This window comes from Anabrus simplex, chromosome 1, assembly GCF_040414725.1.
Source record: "Anabrus simplex isolate iqAnaSimp1 chromosome 1, ASM4041472v1, whole genome shotgun sequence".
Taxonomy (NCBI): domain Eukaryota; kingdom Metazoa; phylum Arthropoda; class Insecta; order Orthoptera; family Tettigoniidae; genus Anabrus; species Anabrus simplex.
Window position 1 is genome coordinate 601342083 of NC_090265.1, and position 14185 is coordinate 601356267.

General features: G+C 38.5%; 1 protein-coding gene across 2 annotated transcripts in view; it reads left to right on the top strand.

The window, feature by feature from the left end:
* mle (maleless) overlaps positions 1-14185 on the top strand; it is a 278516-nt gene that overhangs the window by 216598 nt on the left and 47733 nt on the right. For both annotated transcript variants that reach the window (XM_067135650.2, XM_067135651.2), the window contains 2 exons: positions 4367-4482; positions 9178-9381. In XM_067135650.2, the coding sequence (XP_066991751.1) occupies positions 4367-4482; positions 9178-9381 (320 nt within the window). The remainder of the gene's footprint in view (positions 1-4366; positions 4483-9177; positions 9382-14185) is intronic.

Below are 14185 nucleotides of genomic sequence, written 5' to 3' on the forward strand. Positions count from 1 at the left end.
TGTCACTGCTGTCTAAATAAATGTGCATACGTATTTATCCTTCATTCATATTTGCCACTTTTATATCGCAAATTTAACTGAGACAGTTCGCATTCACAGATAAACACGCCTAGTGCAACACGTGTGCACACTACTCAATGTAAACAAAACACAGCTGACAGGCCGCGGGTAACCATGACGACACACGGCTACTTATATCTCGTATTATTTCCATGGAGATAACAGAACGGCTTCCTTTGTGCACAAAATTTTGCTCTAGAAACTTCAAGGATATCGATCGATCTCAATCAGGTCAAAGAACTTCAATAAATAATTTCTTAAATAGAACTAAACATAATGTCGAGGTGACCTCGACGTTGGACCAGTTACAATAAACCATGATGTCGAGGTCATCTCGACGTTAGACTGGAAAGGGTTAAAAGAACCGAAGAGTTTTTCTCAGATAAGTCCTATACTGTGGTGAGCAAAGATCTGATCACCAGAATCCAAGAAAGTTTAAAATCTTTCCTTAAAAATTCTAATATTTTATTTAAAGAACAAGATCAACAGAAACTGATAAACATGAACCCGAAAATACCAAAGGCAAAGGCTCTACCCAAAATACATAAAAACAATATACCCATCCGACCAATCATAAATAGCAGGAATAGCCCCACTTATAACACATCAAAATTTATACACCGATTTCTAAAAAAACATTACAAGTATAATACTACTTTGTCAGTCAAAAATTCGATAGAATTCTGTGAAAGATTTTAAAAGTTCAACCTCCAGCCCCTTCACAAAGAAAATAATCTTGTTTGATATCACTAACATGTATTCAAACATACCTACTAATGAAACAGTCGAAATAATAAAATCCAATGTATCCAAATATAGCAATTTAAGTAAGCTATAAATAGAAGAATTTATTAAATTACTCAAATTTGTATTGAGTAACAACTACTTCTCTTTCAATAATAAAATTCATCACCAATTAAGCTTTGCTCTGGCGGACCCTAGCTCAGGGATACTGGCCGATATATATATGGATAACTTGGAAGAATTTAAAATTAAACCAAATATAGAGGGGCTATGCCTTAGGATGAGGTACGTGGATGACACATTTGTAATAATAGACCACCGAAAAAATAATAGTACAAAATTTCTAGAATTTTTAAATAAGGTAGACAGTTGTATAAAATTTACCAAGGAAGATGAAAACAATGGTTCATTAAATTTTCTAGATGTGAATGTTAACACGTACAGATTTAGGATTTGATTTCCAGATATACAGAAAACCGACACACACCCCTATTACAATAAAAATTTATTCCCTTCATCCGAAATTACATAAACAGGCATCCTTTTTCAGCCTGGTCTATAGAGCCTTCAACATACCTTTATCTCCTGTTAACTTAAGGAAAGAACGTAGATTCATAAAAGAACTAGCACTGACTAATGGTTACAAAACAGAGATGGTAAATTGAATCATTAACAAAATAAAACTTAAGTTGGCCACTAATCTTACTCCAGAAAAGACTAAAAAATCTAAATACGCAACTTTCACTTACACCAAACCTGCGATTCACCAAATTACAAATTCCTTGAAAAAACAAGATTTACAAGTAGCTTTCAAGACACATAACACTAATAAAAATATTTTCTTCAACCATAATACAGTTAATTCAAATAACAATGAATATCAGGGATCTGGAATATATAGGTTAACCTGTACGCAGTGTAATTTCTCATATGTTGGCCAAACTGGGTGCAGCTTTATTACAAGATACATGGAACACTATAATGCATTAAAACATAATAAATATTTCGTAATGGGCAATCACATGAAAGAGACCGGCCACCATTTTAGTACAATAGACAATAGGGATCTCAAAATAACAAAAAGGATCGAGAAAGGGAAGTTAATGACCAAATATGAGAACATTTATATTCATTTGGATCAGTATTTCAATAAAGAAAATAACCTAAACGATGCAATTGAAATAAAAAGCCCGTTGATAGAGCAATTGCCAAAATTGCTACAAATTCTCAAATCAGAGAATAGTAAAATCTTCAAAATATTCAATTATAAACCTTCCAACATGTTAACAAACACAAATCCCACCTCGAAAACACAGAGACTCCCCACAAGCTAGGTCAGTATCCAACAACCTGCCCACAGTTCCTTCCCCTACACCTCCTACTCACCCTCCACGCGTTACACTAGCGCTTATTGCTCCGCCCTCAGTTCCTTCCCCTACGCCTCCTACTCGCCCTCCACCACACCCGCCCCATGCACATAACACAAGAACACACATGATAACAAATAGTTTCAGTACTGAAAAAAGTACAGCTAGGCACTAAGGCGCGAATAAGTGAAATTCCAATCACAAAAATTTCTCGTAACTACAAACAACACACTCATAATTCTTTTGATAATTTGTTCAATATTCTTGAATTTATGCAAGTTTCATCATCAGTGATGCATCTTAACATGTCGTGGTATGTCTTAGAAGTCTCCTGATTTTTTTTACGTTTGAAACTTGGCACATCTGCATATAATATCTCATCTTGTTAAAGTTTTTACTACATCGTCGCCATAAGACCTATCTGTGTCGGTGCGACGTAAAGCCCCTAGCAAAAAAAAAAAGTTTTTACTCTTTTTTTCACTTTTGTGATGTGATGCAGTTCTTGCACCAAGGAACTTTGGAGCTTTCACATTGATATTATCATTAGTGTTAAATCTATATAGCACTGTACTTAGCATACCTATGCAATTGCAGTTTTCATCATGTAATTTGCTGGTTAAATATATAACAAGGATACCAAACATTCAAATTCAATGTTTTCAAAGTTTTTGTGTTATTTATTCTATTTACTTTTTTTTTTTTTTTGGTAATATAATTCTTGTCAAATTGTTGGTCAGGTATCTAAAGTGTAGTGTTCTTTATTTAAGATGGCCATCCGGAAAGTAGTACCCGTTAGTGCCGCATGAAGCGCTGACGACTCGGGTAGCCGCTGGGCAAGGTCAGACCGCGTCAGTGGCTTGTCTGCCTGCTCTGTGCGAGGTTGCGTGACGCTAGCGTTGACTGTGTTGTATCTGCGATCGTTTAAAATGTTTAAACGAATTGAGAAACCTGCCAGTTGTGAAGTGAGGACCGTGATTAAATTTCTTAATGCACGAAACGTTCGACCTTGTGATATTCATCACCAATTAATGGAGGTGTATGGAGACAATGTGATGGACGAGTCGTCTGTTCAGCGCTGGTGTCGCAACTTCAACCTGGGGAGGGGGAATACACACGACGAGGAGCGTTCAGAGGGACCATCTGACATTACAGACCAACTGCTGAGCGCAGTAGACGAATGCATGAGGAACGATCGACGCGTCACAATTGATGAACTCTGTGAACATTTTCCTAATGTGTCTCGAACAATTGTTCATGAAATTGTCAAAGACCATCCGCATTATTAAAAAATCTGTGCAAGGTGGGTCCCTCGCATGCTTACAGAGGAGCACAAAACCAAGCGTATGGCTACAGCACTTGACGTTTCTGGGACGTTATTTCGATGAAGGAGACTCTTTTCTGACTTGCATCATTACTGGGGACGAAACATGGGTTTGTTATACATCACCTGAGAGTAAACGAGTCAATGGAGTGGCATCATGCTCATTCACCAATCAAACCAAAAAAATTAAAGACAGTTCTGTCCACCAGGAAACTCATGGCAACCGTTTTCTGGGATCGCCGAGGTGTACTGCTCATTGATTTTATGGCCCGTGGAGACACAATTAATGCTAATGCGTATTGTGAAACATTAAAGAAATTACGGCGGGCAATACAAAATCGACGGCGAGGTTTATTGTCATTCTCCTTCATGACAATGCCAGGCCTCATGCAGCTGCAATAACACAACAACTTTTGCAGCAATTCAAGTGGGAAACCTTCGGCCATCCTCCATATAGCCCGTACTTTGCCCCTTCGGATTTTCATCTCTTTACGAAGCTTAAAGACTTTCTGGGGAGAAGAAGATTTGACAGCGATGAAGAAAAACAAGCCGTGACTACGTATCTCAGTACGCTGGCGGCAGAGGACTATGACACTGGAATACAAAAACTCGTCCCACATTATGACAAATGCCTAAATTTGCTTGGAGATTATGTGGAGAAGTAGTGTAAAGTATGCTCTTTCCAATAAAAATGTGTATATGTGTTAATATTTACTCCTGTGTCTTTATTGCACAAACGGGTACCACTTTCTGGATGGCCTTCGTATTTATTAACTCTTGATTGCAAGCAGTTGCAACATAGGTGGTGTTGAATTTGGCTAAAAAGATAAATATTTTCATGTACACAGTTCATGATAAACTTTTCCATTTTTAGATCCGTACTCGGGCTGTATCTTGCAAGCAAATGACTATGGTAACACCCATTCATCTCCTCCTCTTTGGGTCACGTAAAGTGGAATATGTTGAGAATGTTATTCGTTTGGACAATTGGTAAGTGTAGCAATTTATTATAGCTTGTGAACTTGTGTAGTGGTATTTGTTGTATGCCATTAATTGAGAATGTTGCTGGACATCTTGAAATGAAAATTCCATTCAAAACTTTACAGCTTTTAATATTGATAGAGATTTGTTGATCTCTTCCTGTTTGCTGAGATGGGCATTCTGTTTTAATTTATTGACTAGGATCTAATTAGTCCGAAAAGAAACCTTAAAAAGCAGAACTTTTATTTTTGTATAACCCTTTGATTACCAAGAAATGAAATAATGAAAATTATTTTAAATGTTTAATACTGATCTAATGAAGTACAAATGAAAATTACATAAATGATAATTTTTGTACAAGTTTTTAGGAAGTGGTATCACGGTGAAACCACTGGGAAACTAGGCGTCTTCTCATTTGGCATGGTACTCAGCGAAACAGTTTTTGTTATGGCCCATACATAGTCCAACACCACATGTCTGGCATGCCCATCTTGTACGGTGGGGATTTATTTTCGTGCTGCAAAAAAAACACACTGCCTAGATGTTCCCTGAACAGGCATATGTGCCGCTTTATCCACCCTCTTCTCTTTCGGAACATATGGTCTGAAGTGACTGACGCGAGATGCACGCCTAGAATTAGTTGTAGGGGTGCATTGTGATGCTCCAACAAGACCCGAAATCACATCCAATCGAAACTTCTCCAGACTCATTTGTGTTTCAGGATTTACTTCCCTGAAAATTTTGAAGGCATTGACAACAGCAACATCAAGGAAGTGCCACATTATCCGATGCCACAATTTCTTGCTCTTTCTGCCCAGTTCATAAGAGGCTCGTAGCATATCAGCTTTATCCACGTGGCCTGTGTGGGTGTTGCAAGGCTTCTGATAGTTCACTGTTCAACTGATTCGCGCAAACATTCCATGACACCATGGTCGATGCTTCAAGTTCCTCCTTGCCAGTGGCTAGAACCTGAAACCACCCATATGATTATTTTTTATTATGAAACAATTTTCTGAAATGTTGCAAATAATGGTGATACCACTAGCAGGAATACCAAGCCAAACTTACCTGTACAACAAATGAATTATTGCAACAAACGCAGTCACAGACAATGACAATCACAGCAACACAGCAACCCACAGGTGGCATCACAACATACTACCTCACACGAACGGACTCCCGCACAAGATGTGCTCGAAAAACTTGTTCAAATTGACGCCGGAGTACAGCAGCTATCAGCAGGCATGGTGGTTACAACATATTACCACTGGTAAACTGTGCAAATGCCTCTAAGAAAGGTGGTTTCACAAACAAACCACTGGTGATCAAAGGGATAAACTATTAATTTTCTGTCAAATTGGTGACCACCTTTCTTGAAAATTCATTTCAAAACTACTTTGTTATTGAGAAATAATGTTTTGATTTCATGAGTACTAAACATACCATTTTCAGCTAATGATTGTAATGCATGAAAGTGAAATAGACTAAGTAAAACAAATATTTCATGTTTGCTGTTGAGTATGGCTGCCGGCCCCGTGGTGTAGGGGTAGCGTGCCTGCCTCCCACCCGGAGGCCCCGAGTTTGATTCCCGGCCAGGTCAGCGATTTTTCTCTCGACCTGAGGGCTGGTTCGAGGACCATTCATCCTACATGATTAGAATTGAGGAGCTATCTAATGGTGAGATGATGGCCCCGGTCTCAAAAGCCCAGAATAACAGCCGAGAGGATGTGTTGTGCTGACCACACAACACCTCATAATGTGCAGGCCTTCGGGCTGAACAGCGGTTGCTGGGCAGGTCAAGCGCGTTAAGTGCCATGGGGTTTGTTGAGTATGGCCAGAATAAGGTGGGTTTAGACCAGTAGAGTTGAACTGTTTCATATCTTTTACATCTTGCCATTTTATTTTATGTCCTAGTCTGTTGCTCATTCTCTTTTGATACAGTATTCAGATTAGTATCATTTACTATGTTTGAGTGACATATTAGAACAGTTTTGGAGACATTGTATGTGATTTTTGTGCACTGTTGGTGGTACATGCAATTTCATGGTTAAAAATATTCTTGTGCCTCGTGAGTCGCTAGTTATCTACGAAGTTGAAATCAAGTTGAAAATATTTAAGAAAACTCCAATATTCTATTTAAGGATCCGCCTGTTCAGTACAGGGTGTAACATTAAACTAATACATGTTTCGTTCCCTAGGGGTGGGGCATCATCACCTACAGTAATATACAGTAGAAGTCCTTTATAGCAAGAATTCATAATGGCGAAAAATTTACTCGCTATAACTGATTGTTGTTATATCCCATTTTTTCATACAAGTCAGGAAAAAAGTCCATACACAATAAAATCAGTATGAAATGGTTGTCGCGGATGATATCCACACTACGGCTTGCTTGTTTGTTATTTTCAAAATCCAATACGTGAAAGTGTATGTTTAATTTCATTTTAAAAAAATTATAGTATTATTCCAGAGGCCTCTGTGGCAAAGGTTCCAGTTTTCTTCTTCGAACACCGTCACCTAATCTAACCGTATATGTATCATGAAAACATATTTCAAGCGCACGTATAGAAATAATAACCTCCTCGCTACAAATTTACATGGGAACAGCCTTCCCGAAATTTATCGAGACACAATAAAATATAAATCCTCTGAATCAGTGATGTACTCTACCTCTTGAGGTGCATCCCATTCTTACTTACTTTCATTATATAACATTAAAAATTAAGCGATTGTTTACTTTACCCTTTATTTCTAACGAATTAACAACTGCTATCAGCTATGTTATTTACGCATTTATTATGAAAATGTGTTATCCTCTTTCATTTTGAATTTTCTGTTAGAGAACAGCAGTAAACGGGCATTACTAATTGACTCCGACATTGCCTTTGAATCTCGACGAGAAAGCTCGCAAGTTCATGCGCATGGTGAGAAAAGGTCACAGTTTTCTTATGCATACAGTGTCACCTAACCTAACTTAACTGCGTATTACCATGAAAACACATATCAAGCGCCAATACAAAAGTGATAACCTTCTCGCTGTAAATTTAGGTGGTAATAGCCCTACCGAAGTTTAACCAGACACGAGAAAATATAACCTAACCTCATAAATCAGTAATGCACTCTGCCATATCGTGAGTTGTATCGCATTCTTACTTAATTTCAGTGTAGAGTATTGAAATTAAACATTTGTTTACTTAGCCTTTATTGCTAAGGAATTAACAACTGCAATTGATCACGTTATGTACGTATTTATTACGAAAACATGTCCTCTTTCATTTCTGATTTTCTTTATGGAACACCAGTTGACGGGTATTACTAATCGACTCCGACATCGCCTTCGAATGTTGACAAGAGAGCTCGCAAGTGCACATAGCACAAAAACGATGGCGTACCGAAGATGATCAATCGCATTTCGTGGCAAACGTTTCAGTTTTCTTATTCAAACAGCGTCACCTAACCTAACTTTACTATATGTATTATGAAAACATATGTCAAGCAGTAGAGAAATAACCTCACTATAAATTCCGAAATTTGATCAGATGCAAGAAAATATAAAATGAATGCCTTAAATCAATAGTGCACTCTGCCATATATTGAGATGTATTCCATTCTTGCTTAATTGCAGTATTTAGCATTAAAATTAAGCCTCGTTTACTTCAGCTTTTATTTGTAAGAATTAACAACTGTTATCGGACATGTTATTTACACATTTATTACAAAAATATGTTCTCTTTCATTTCCATTTTTCTTTATGGAATGGCAGTTGGCTCTGACACACCTTTGAAGGTCGACGAGAGAGTTCACTAGTGGACATAGCGAGGAAACGATACTGAAGATTAAATGCATGCAACATAATCGCTGGGTGCATAAATGTTGGTAATGAAAAATTGCGCACACTTAATCGCTCGTAATAACAGATGCGTCAGTGATAGGGCTCTCACTGTAACCGAAGGATAATAGGAATTTTGAAGGGACAGACAGAAACTGTCATTGTAACGGCGTTCTTGTTATTTGCCGTACTCGTTATATTGGACTTCTACTGTGCATATATACACCAGATACAAAAAATGAGGCTTTTTAATGGTGAGACACAATCTAAGAATCATGAGATAAAACATAACATTTAAAACTGTCACCACTTGATGAGAAAGTGATGAACGTGATCAAACAGCTGTGCAATGCAGTGCTGGTCGATTCGGAATGGATCAAGTTGGAATGGGCGGGTATGATTTTTAAATTACTTGGATGATTAACCTAGGGTTTAGTTTTCCTTTTTTGAATGTTAAAATAAAAGTTCTAAGTCCTCTTGTAGTTGAACTATGTTGGTTTTTCATTAAAAATAATCAGTATTAGTGGATCCATAAAATTCTTGATTTAGGACTTGAAGTCTGTTGATTACGTTACAGAGCTAAGAGTGATGTGATGTTTACATTGGTGGTGACAATAACAATATTGTTGATTAAATTCTTCTGTTAAATGCTGTTTGTATGGGCATTCAACATGGTTTTTTTATTTCATTGCTCAGTCTGGTGGTATTGATGGTGCTCAAAGATGTCGGCCTCGTATCTGTGGATTTACTGGCATGTAAGAACTCCTCCTGTGAGACAAAATTCCAGCACCTCTGTATCTCAATAAAACAAAAATAAATAAAAAGCATAATAGTAGTTAGTGGGACATAAAACCAATAATATTATTTATTTTCAGGATTAACCTGGAAATGAAACCGGAAGTTGCTGCAGCTATTGTGGCACTGCGTCCTGCCTTGGAAGCTTTAGTTGTAAGGGCTGCTAAAGAACCTGAAACCATCACAGAATTGTCACCACTTGATGAGAAAGTGATGAACGTGATCAAACAGCTGTGCAAGATGAATGCTGGTCGATTTGGAATGGATCAAGTTGGAATGGGCGGGTATGATTTTAAATTACTTGGATGATTAGCCTAGGGTTTTGTTTTCCTTCAACCCCCCACTAAATGTTATTTGATCTATACTACTATCCTATTTTGCAGAGTGTTAACATGATGTATGCCACCAGTGGTGTACTGATTAAAACATTTTCCTCCCAAAGTTGCTTTGAATTTAGCATTGTATTCCATAAAAGCCAACATTGTTTTTTACAAGCAGCATGTCTTTTTTACATGAAACCCTTTGATCAACGCTCAGAGAGAGAGAGGGAGAGGGAGAGAGTGCGCGCGCGTGTGTGTGAGTGAGTGAGATCAATTTTGGAGACATTGTTTGTAATTTTTCTTCACCGTTGTTGCTACATGCAATTTCATGGTCAAAAATATTCTTGTGCCTCATGAGTCACTAGCATGATGAATAGAATATTTAATGAGATCATTCACTGAGTTCAAGCACACTCCCACACTGATAAGCTGATAGCCAAATACAACACCCAATCTTTTAGACTTATGAATAATACTTTCAGAGAGTTGTAATTAATATCCCCAATCCCCATGTAGAAATATCTTGGGACTTGGATAAGAAAGAGAACATGCGAGGTAAAATGTAACATTACAAAAAGCTAAAGCAATATTGTGTTTTACATAATTTGCAAACATACTTTTTAAACAGCACATGAAACATTAAACATACACCAGATTGCAAATAACACTGATACTTCTCTCAATTAAAGTATGTGAAGTAAATTATCCACCAAAACTTTTGATAGTTTACGAGTAGTCTTAACAGATCGTTGAGCTAGAGATCACTGTGGATTTCTCTCGCTCTGAAGAAGATCGGCATTTTAAAAACTATTAGACCTGTTCAGGAATAATTTCCAAAGTGTGTTCAGTACAACAGCCAGCTCCTGATGGCACAACTGAAATCGCCTCAATCGTGTCATCAATGTAGATGAGCTCAGTTTCTCATTAATTTTCCTTTTAATCCGGAAAAGAATGTCGCACCCACTTTCAGAGGGACGTGTTAGAAACCTTGTGCCGCTGTCAATTCATAATCTTTAATTTTCATAAGAACTGAAAAACTACTTTCATTTTCATGACAGAACGGATACAGGATATGCACTTGATAAATTTTGAGGATTGCCTAACATCATACCTGTCTACATGATAAACCAAACACTTTTCAATGGAAGGACAGGGAACGGCGCTTAACTCCGGCACAGCACTTTCCCAATCTTCAATATTCGAACAGTCTTGAATAACTTTGTTTTCTTTTATGGAAGTTTGCACTGACTTTTTTACAGTCTCGTGCACTTTCACATTCCGGGCCAACATTCACATCTGATTTACGAAGGACGTCAGCACTAATTCCCTTTCCTGCTTACAGTTTCCTTCAGGTGATAGTGCCTGCTTTACATGAACATCAATACATTGTAGTAAACGCAAATGAAGAAAATCTATCGTAGATGGATGGTCATCTGAACTGAGTGAACACATAATGATTCTGAAGTGTTGCTCCAAGGGATCCTGAATGAGTTTCCTGTTGATATATATGCATAACTTCTTTCCCAGAGCCACTTGGTCATTTCTAATGTACTTTGAAGTGTTACTATTAAGGATGGTCCTGGATGTGGCACACCTATTTTCTGTAGACTTTAGAGCCTGAAGAAAAATTAGAACAGTTCTCTGGGATCAAGAGTTTTTATAGAGATTTTTGGAAGGTATGAATGCATTGAGTGCATCTGAAACATTGTTCAAGTCATTTGTTAATGCCTCAGTGTCCTCGCTGCCTGCAAATTCTGTCAGTTCTGTTTCTCGATAAAATTTTAGTTCTTTGGCAACACTATCACGGAATAGTTCGGATGCTAGCCTGGCATTCATTCTTTGAAAGAAGGAAGGATCTAAATGAGCTCTTGTCAGCTTGAGGCAAACTCTGTATCCTGCATACCCGGAGAGATCTTAGTTAAACAGTTCCTTATAAAAGTCTAATTTATATTTTTGCTATTGTAAGAGAGTCAGTCCTAAAGAAAGTGACCTGATCACCGACAAATTAATTAATTGGGGAAGTTAATGACTTGCTGTTCTCCCAGTTTGCTAGCCCCGTGGTGTAGGGGTAGTGTGCCTGCCTCTTAACTGGAGGCCCTGGGTTCGATTCCCGACCAGGTCAGGGATTTTTGCCTGGACCTGAGGGCTGGTTCGAGGTCCACTCAGCCTATGTGATTAGAATTGAGGAGCTATCTGACGGTGAGATGGCGGCCGCGGTCTAGAAAGCCAAGAATAACGGCCGAGAGGATTCGTCGTGCTGGCTACATGACACCTCGTAATCTGCAGGCCTCTGGGCTGAGCAGCGGTCGCTTGGTAGGCCAAGGCCCTTCAAGGACTGTAGTGCCATGGGGGGGTTCTCCAAATTGACGGCAAGTGCGGTGCCTGTTTTTATGTAATCTACATCAGCCAAAGTTATGCAGTGGAATGCAATTGGCAGCGAAAAGTTTGAAAATCTGTTTGATTGAAGCTGCTACTGTAATTCTCCAAATCCAAGATGACCCTGAATGCAAGACAACCCCCACATTTTCCTTTTAAACATTTAAATTAGCCTTAAAAAGTGCTTTTGTGACATTATAATTTTATTTATTACTATTTTCAAATTTAATTTGAGAAATAAAATGAACACACACAAGTATCACGTAAATCCTACCTAATACCCTAATTATTTTCATCAGAAGTATCCGATACTGTATTTGAAAGTTAAGGGAATTCCTGTTCGCGAGCCCGCATTCGTATCACATCTCATGTTATGGCCATTCTGACCTTGCATTTATCTCGCACATACCTCACAATTTCATGTTCCTTGTTGCAGGCCACTGGATGCCTTACTTGTACAGCACACATTTTTAGACTACCTCTGTCTTTACGCCAACACCGAACATTAGCTTTAAGTTGTGCCGTATTTTCCTTCGGCTGCACAATTATTCTTTATTTCCACATTTTTAATAACCATTAACTGAAAATTGGCATCATAATATCATAGAGAACCCATTGAAAATTTGCCAGCAATACTTCTTCAACGTGTTTCTGAAGTACAACTAACCACCAGGAAAGTTTTCCTGTTGTCTATAAAACTCTTGCTAAGCGTCAAGTACAACCGTCTGCTGCTAGACGCATGTCTTGCTTGCTGGCTTCGATCGGCTTCAGCGGCTAGTGATTTTCAGTATAATAAAGGCATGGACGTTGAAGGTCGAGTTTTGTGCACCGTGATATGGCAATTCCGTCCTTGCATTTTTCGCGCACGTATCTCACAATTTCTTCTTCGACTTCTGTAAAACATCCGTGTTGTGGGCAACTGAATGCATTTATTTTGTATAGAACGCATTTTTTAAGCTATCTCTGGCTTCACGCTAATGCCAAACATTGAACCCTTTGAAAATTTGCCAGCAATACCTTTTCCACGTGTCTACAATATGTCAATCCATCGTAAAAATATTTCTGCTGTCTATCAAATTGATACTTCTACTAAGCGTCAGGTACAGTAGACGCGTCATAACTCTCACCGAGTAACCGTGGCCTTTCTAAGAATTCTAAAGGTCATATCCTTGCTATTCCAATTCAGATAACATTTCCTGCACAGCTGGGGCTCAGAAGTACGGTACATTATGGTCGACCTTGTAATTAGCTGAAGAGCGTAGGCCTACGGTAGGCTTAATATTTTGATGCCATTCTGCGGATTTGAGAAATGTTTTTGTAGAGGCTATTAGAATGTCATTCTCCACTATTTTCCAAGAACCAGCGACGTTACGCAGAGGCACTGTACAATCGATTGCTGCAGCTAGTGAAAGACTCGGCCATTGAAGGTCGAGTTTCGTGCGTGCGTGGGTGGTGAAGGGCAGCAATGTGGTTACCATGGTAGCTGCCAGTGGTGCTCATTACGGTTATGTCGCGAATGTAAGACGACCCATGGTTTTTCACATGAAATTCTGAGATAAAAATGTAGTCTTGGATTAGGAGATATCATCATCATCAGCTAATTCTATCGTTACATGATGTGGCCTTTTTAAGTCGTGAACTCAGGTAAGTCTTTAGTAGAACTCTCCAAGTGGAACGATCTTGAACAGTTCTCTGCCAGGTAGCACCAGCTATTCTCGTGATGTCTTTATCCCATCTGTCTGGTGGTCTTCCTCTAGGCCTCTGATGATCTCTTGGACTCCATTCTAATACTAGCTTCGTTCATCTGTCATCTTCCCTTCGAGCAGTATGTCTAGCCCATTGCTATTTTAAGGTGGCTATTCTCTCAAGAATGTCATTAACTTTAGTGACTGATCTGATGTCATCTGCTCTCTTCTTATCTTTCCTTGTAAAACCCCTTTCCATGCCTCTCTGCACTGTCCTAAGTTTCCCTTTCATAATTCGTTCAGTGTCCTGGTCTCACAGCCATAAGTCAGTGCAGGTAGAATGCAGATTTACTGGCATATCCCTGTTGGATAGTTTTTATTTGTGTATTCAGTAGTACGTTTTCTCGCTTAACATGTTCTTTTTCCTTGTCCCCTGCAGAAACGTCTTAACAAGGTTTTACTGTATATGTGAAGTGCAACATCTCTTCTGGTCTCGAGAATGTAATCTTATCCGATCATATTAAAATACTAGATTCGTAGACATGATATAGGCTTTTGGGCTTATGCTGTGTCAATTAAATAAGGTGAAATTCTTTACGTTTTTAAGAATCCTTTCTCGTGGACAGTCAAGATTTTCTTCTGATGACACAGAGTGCAGTTCTTTGCAAAACGTGAAGAATTTCACCTTATTTTCTTGACACGGCATA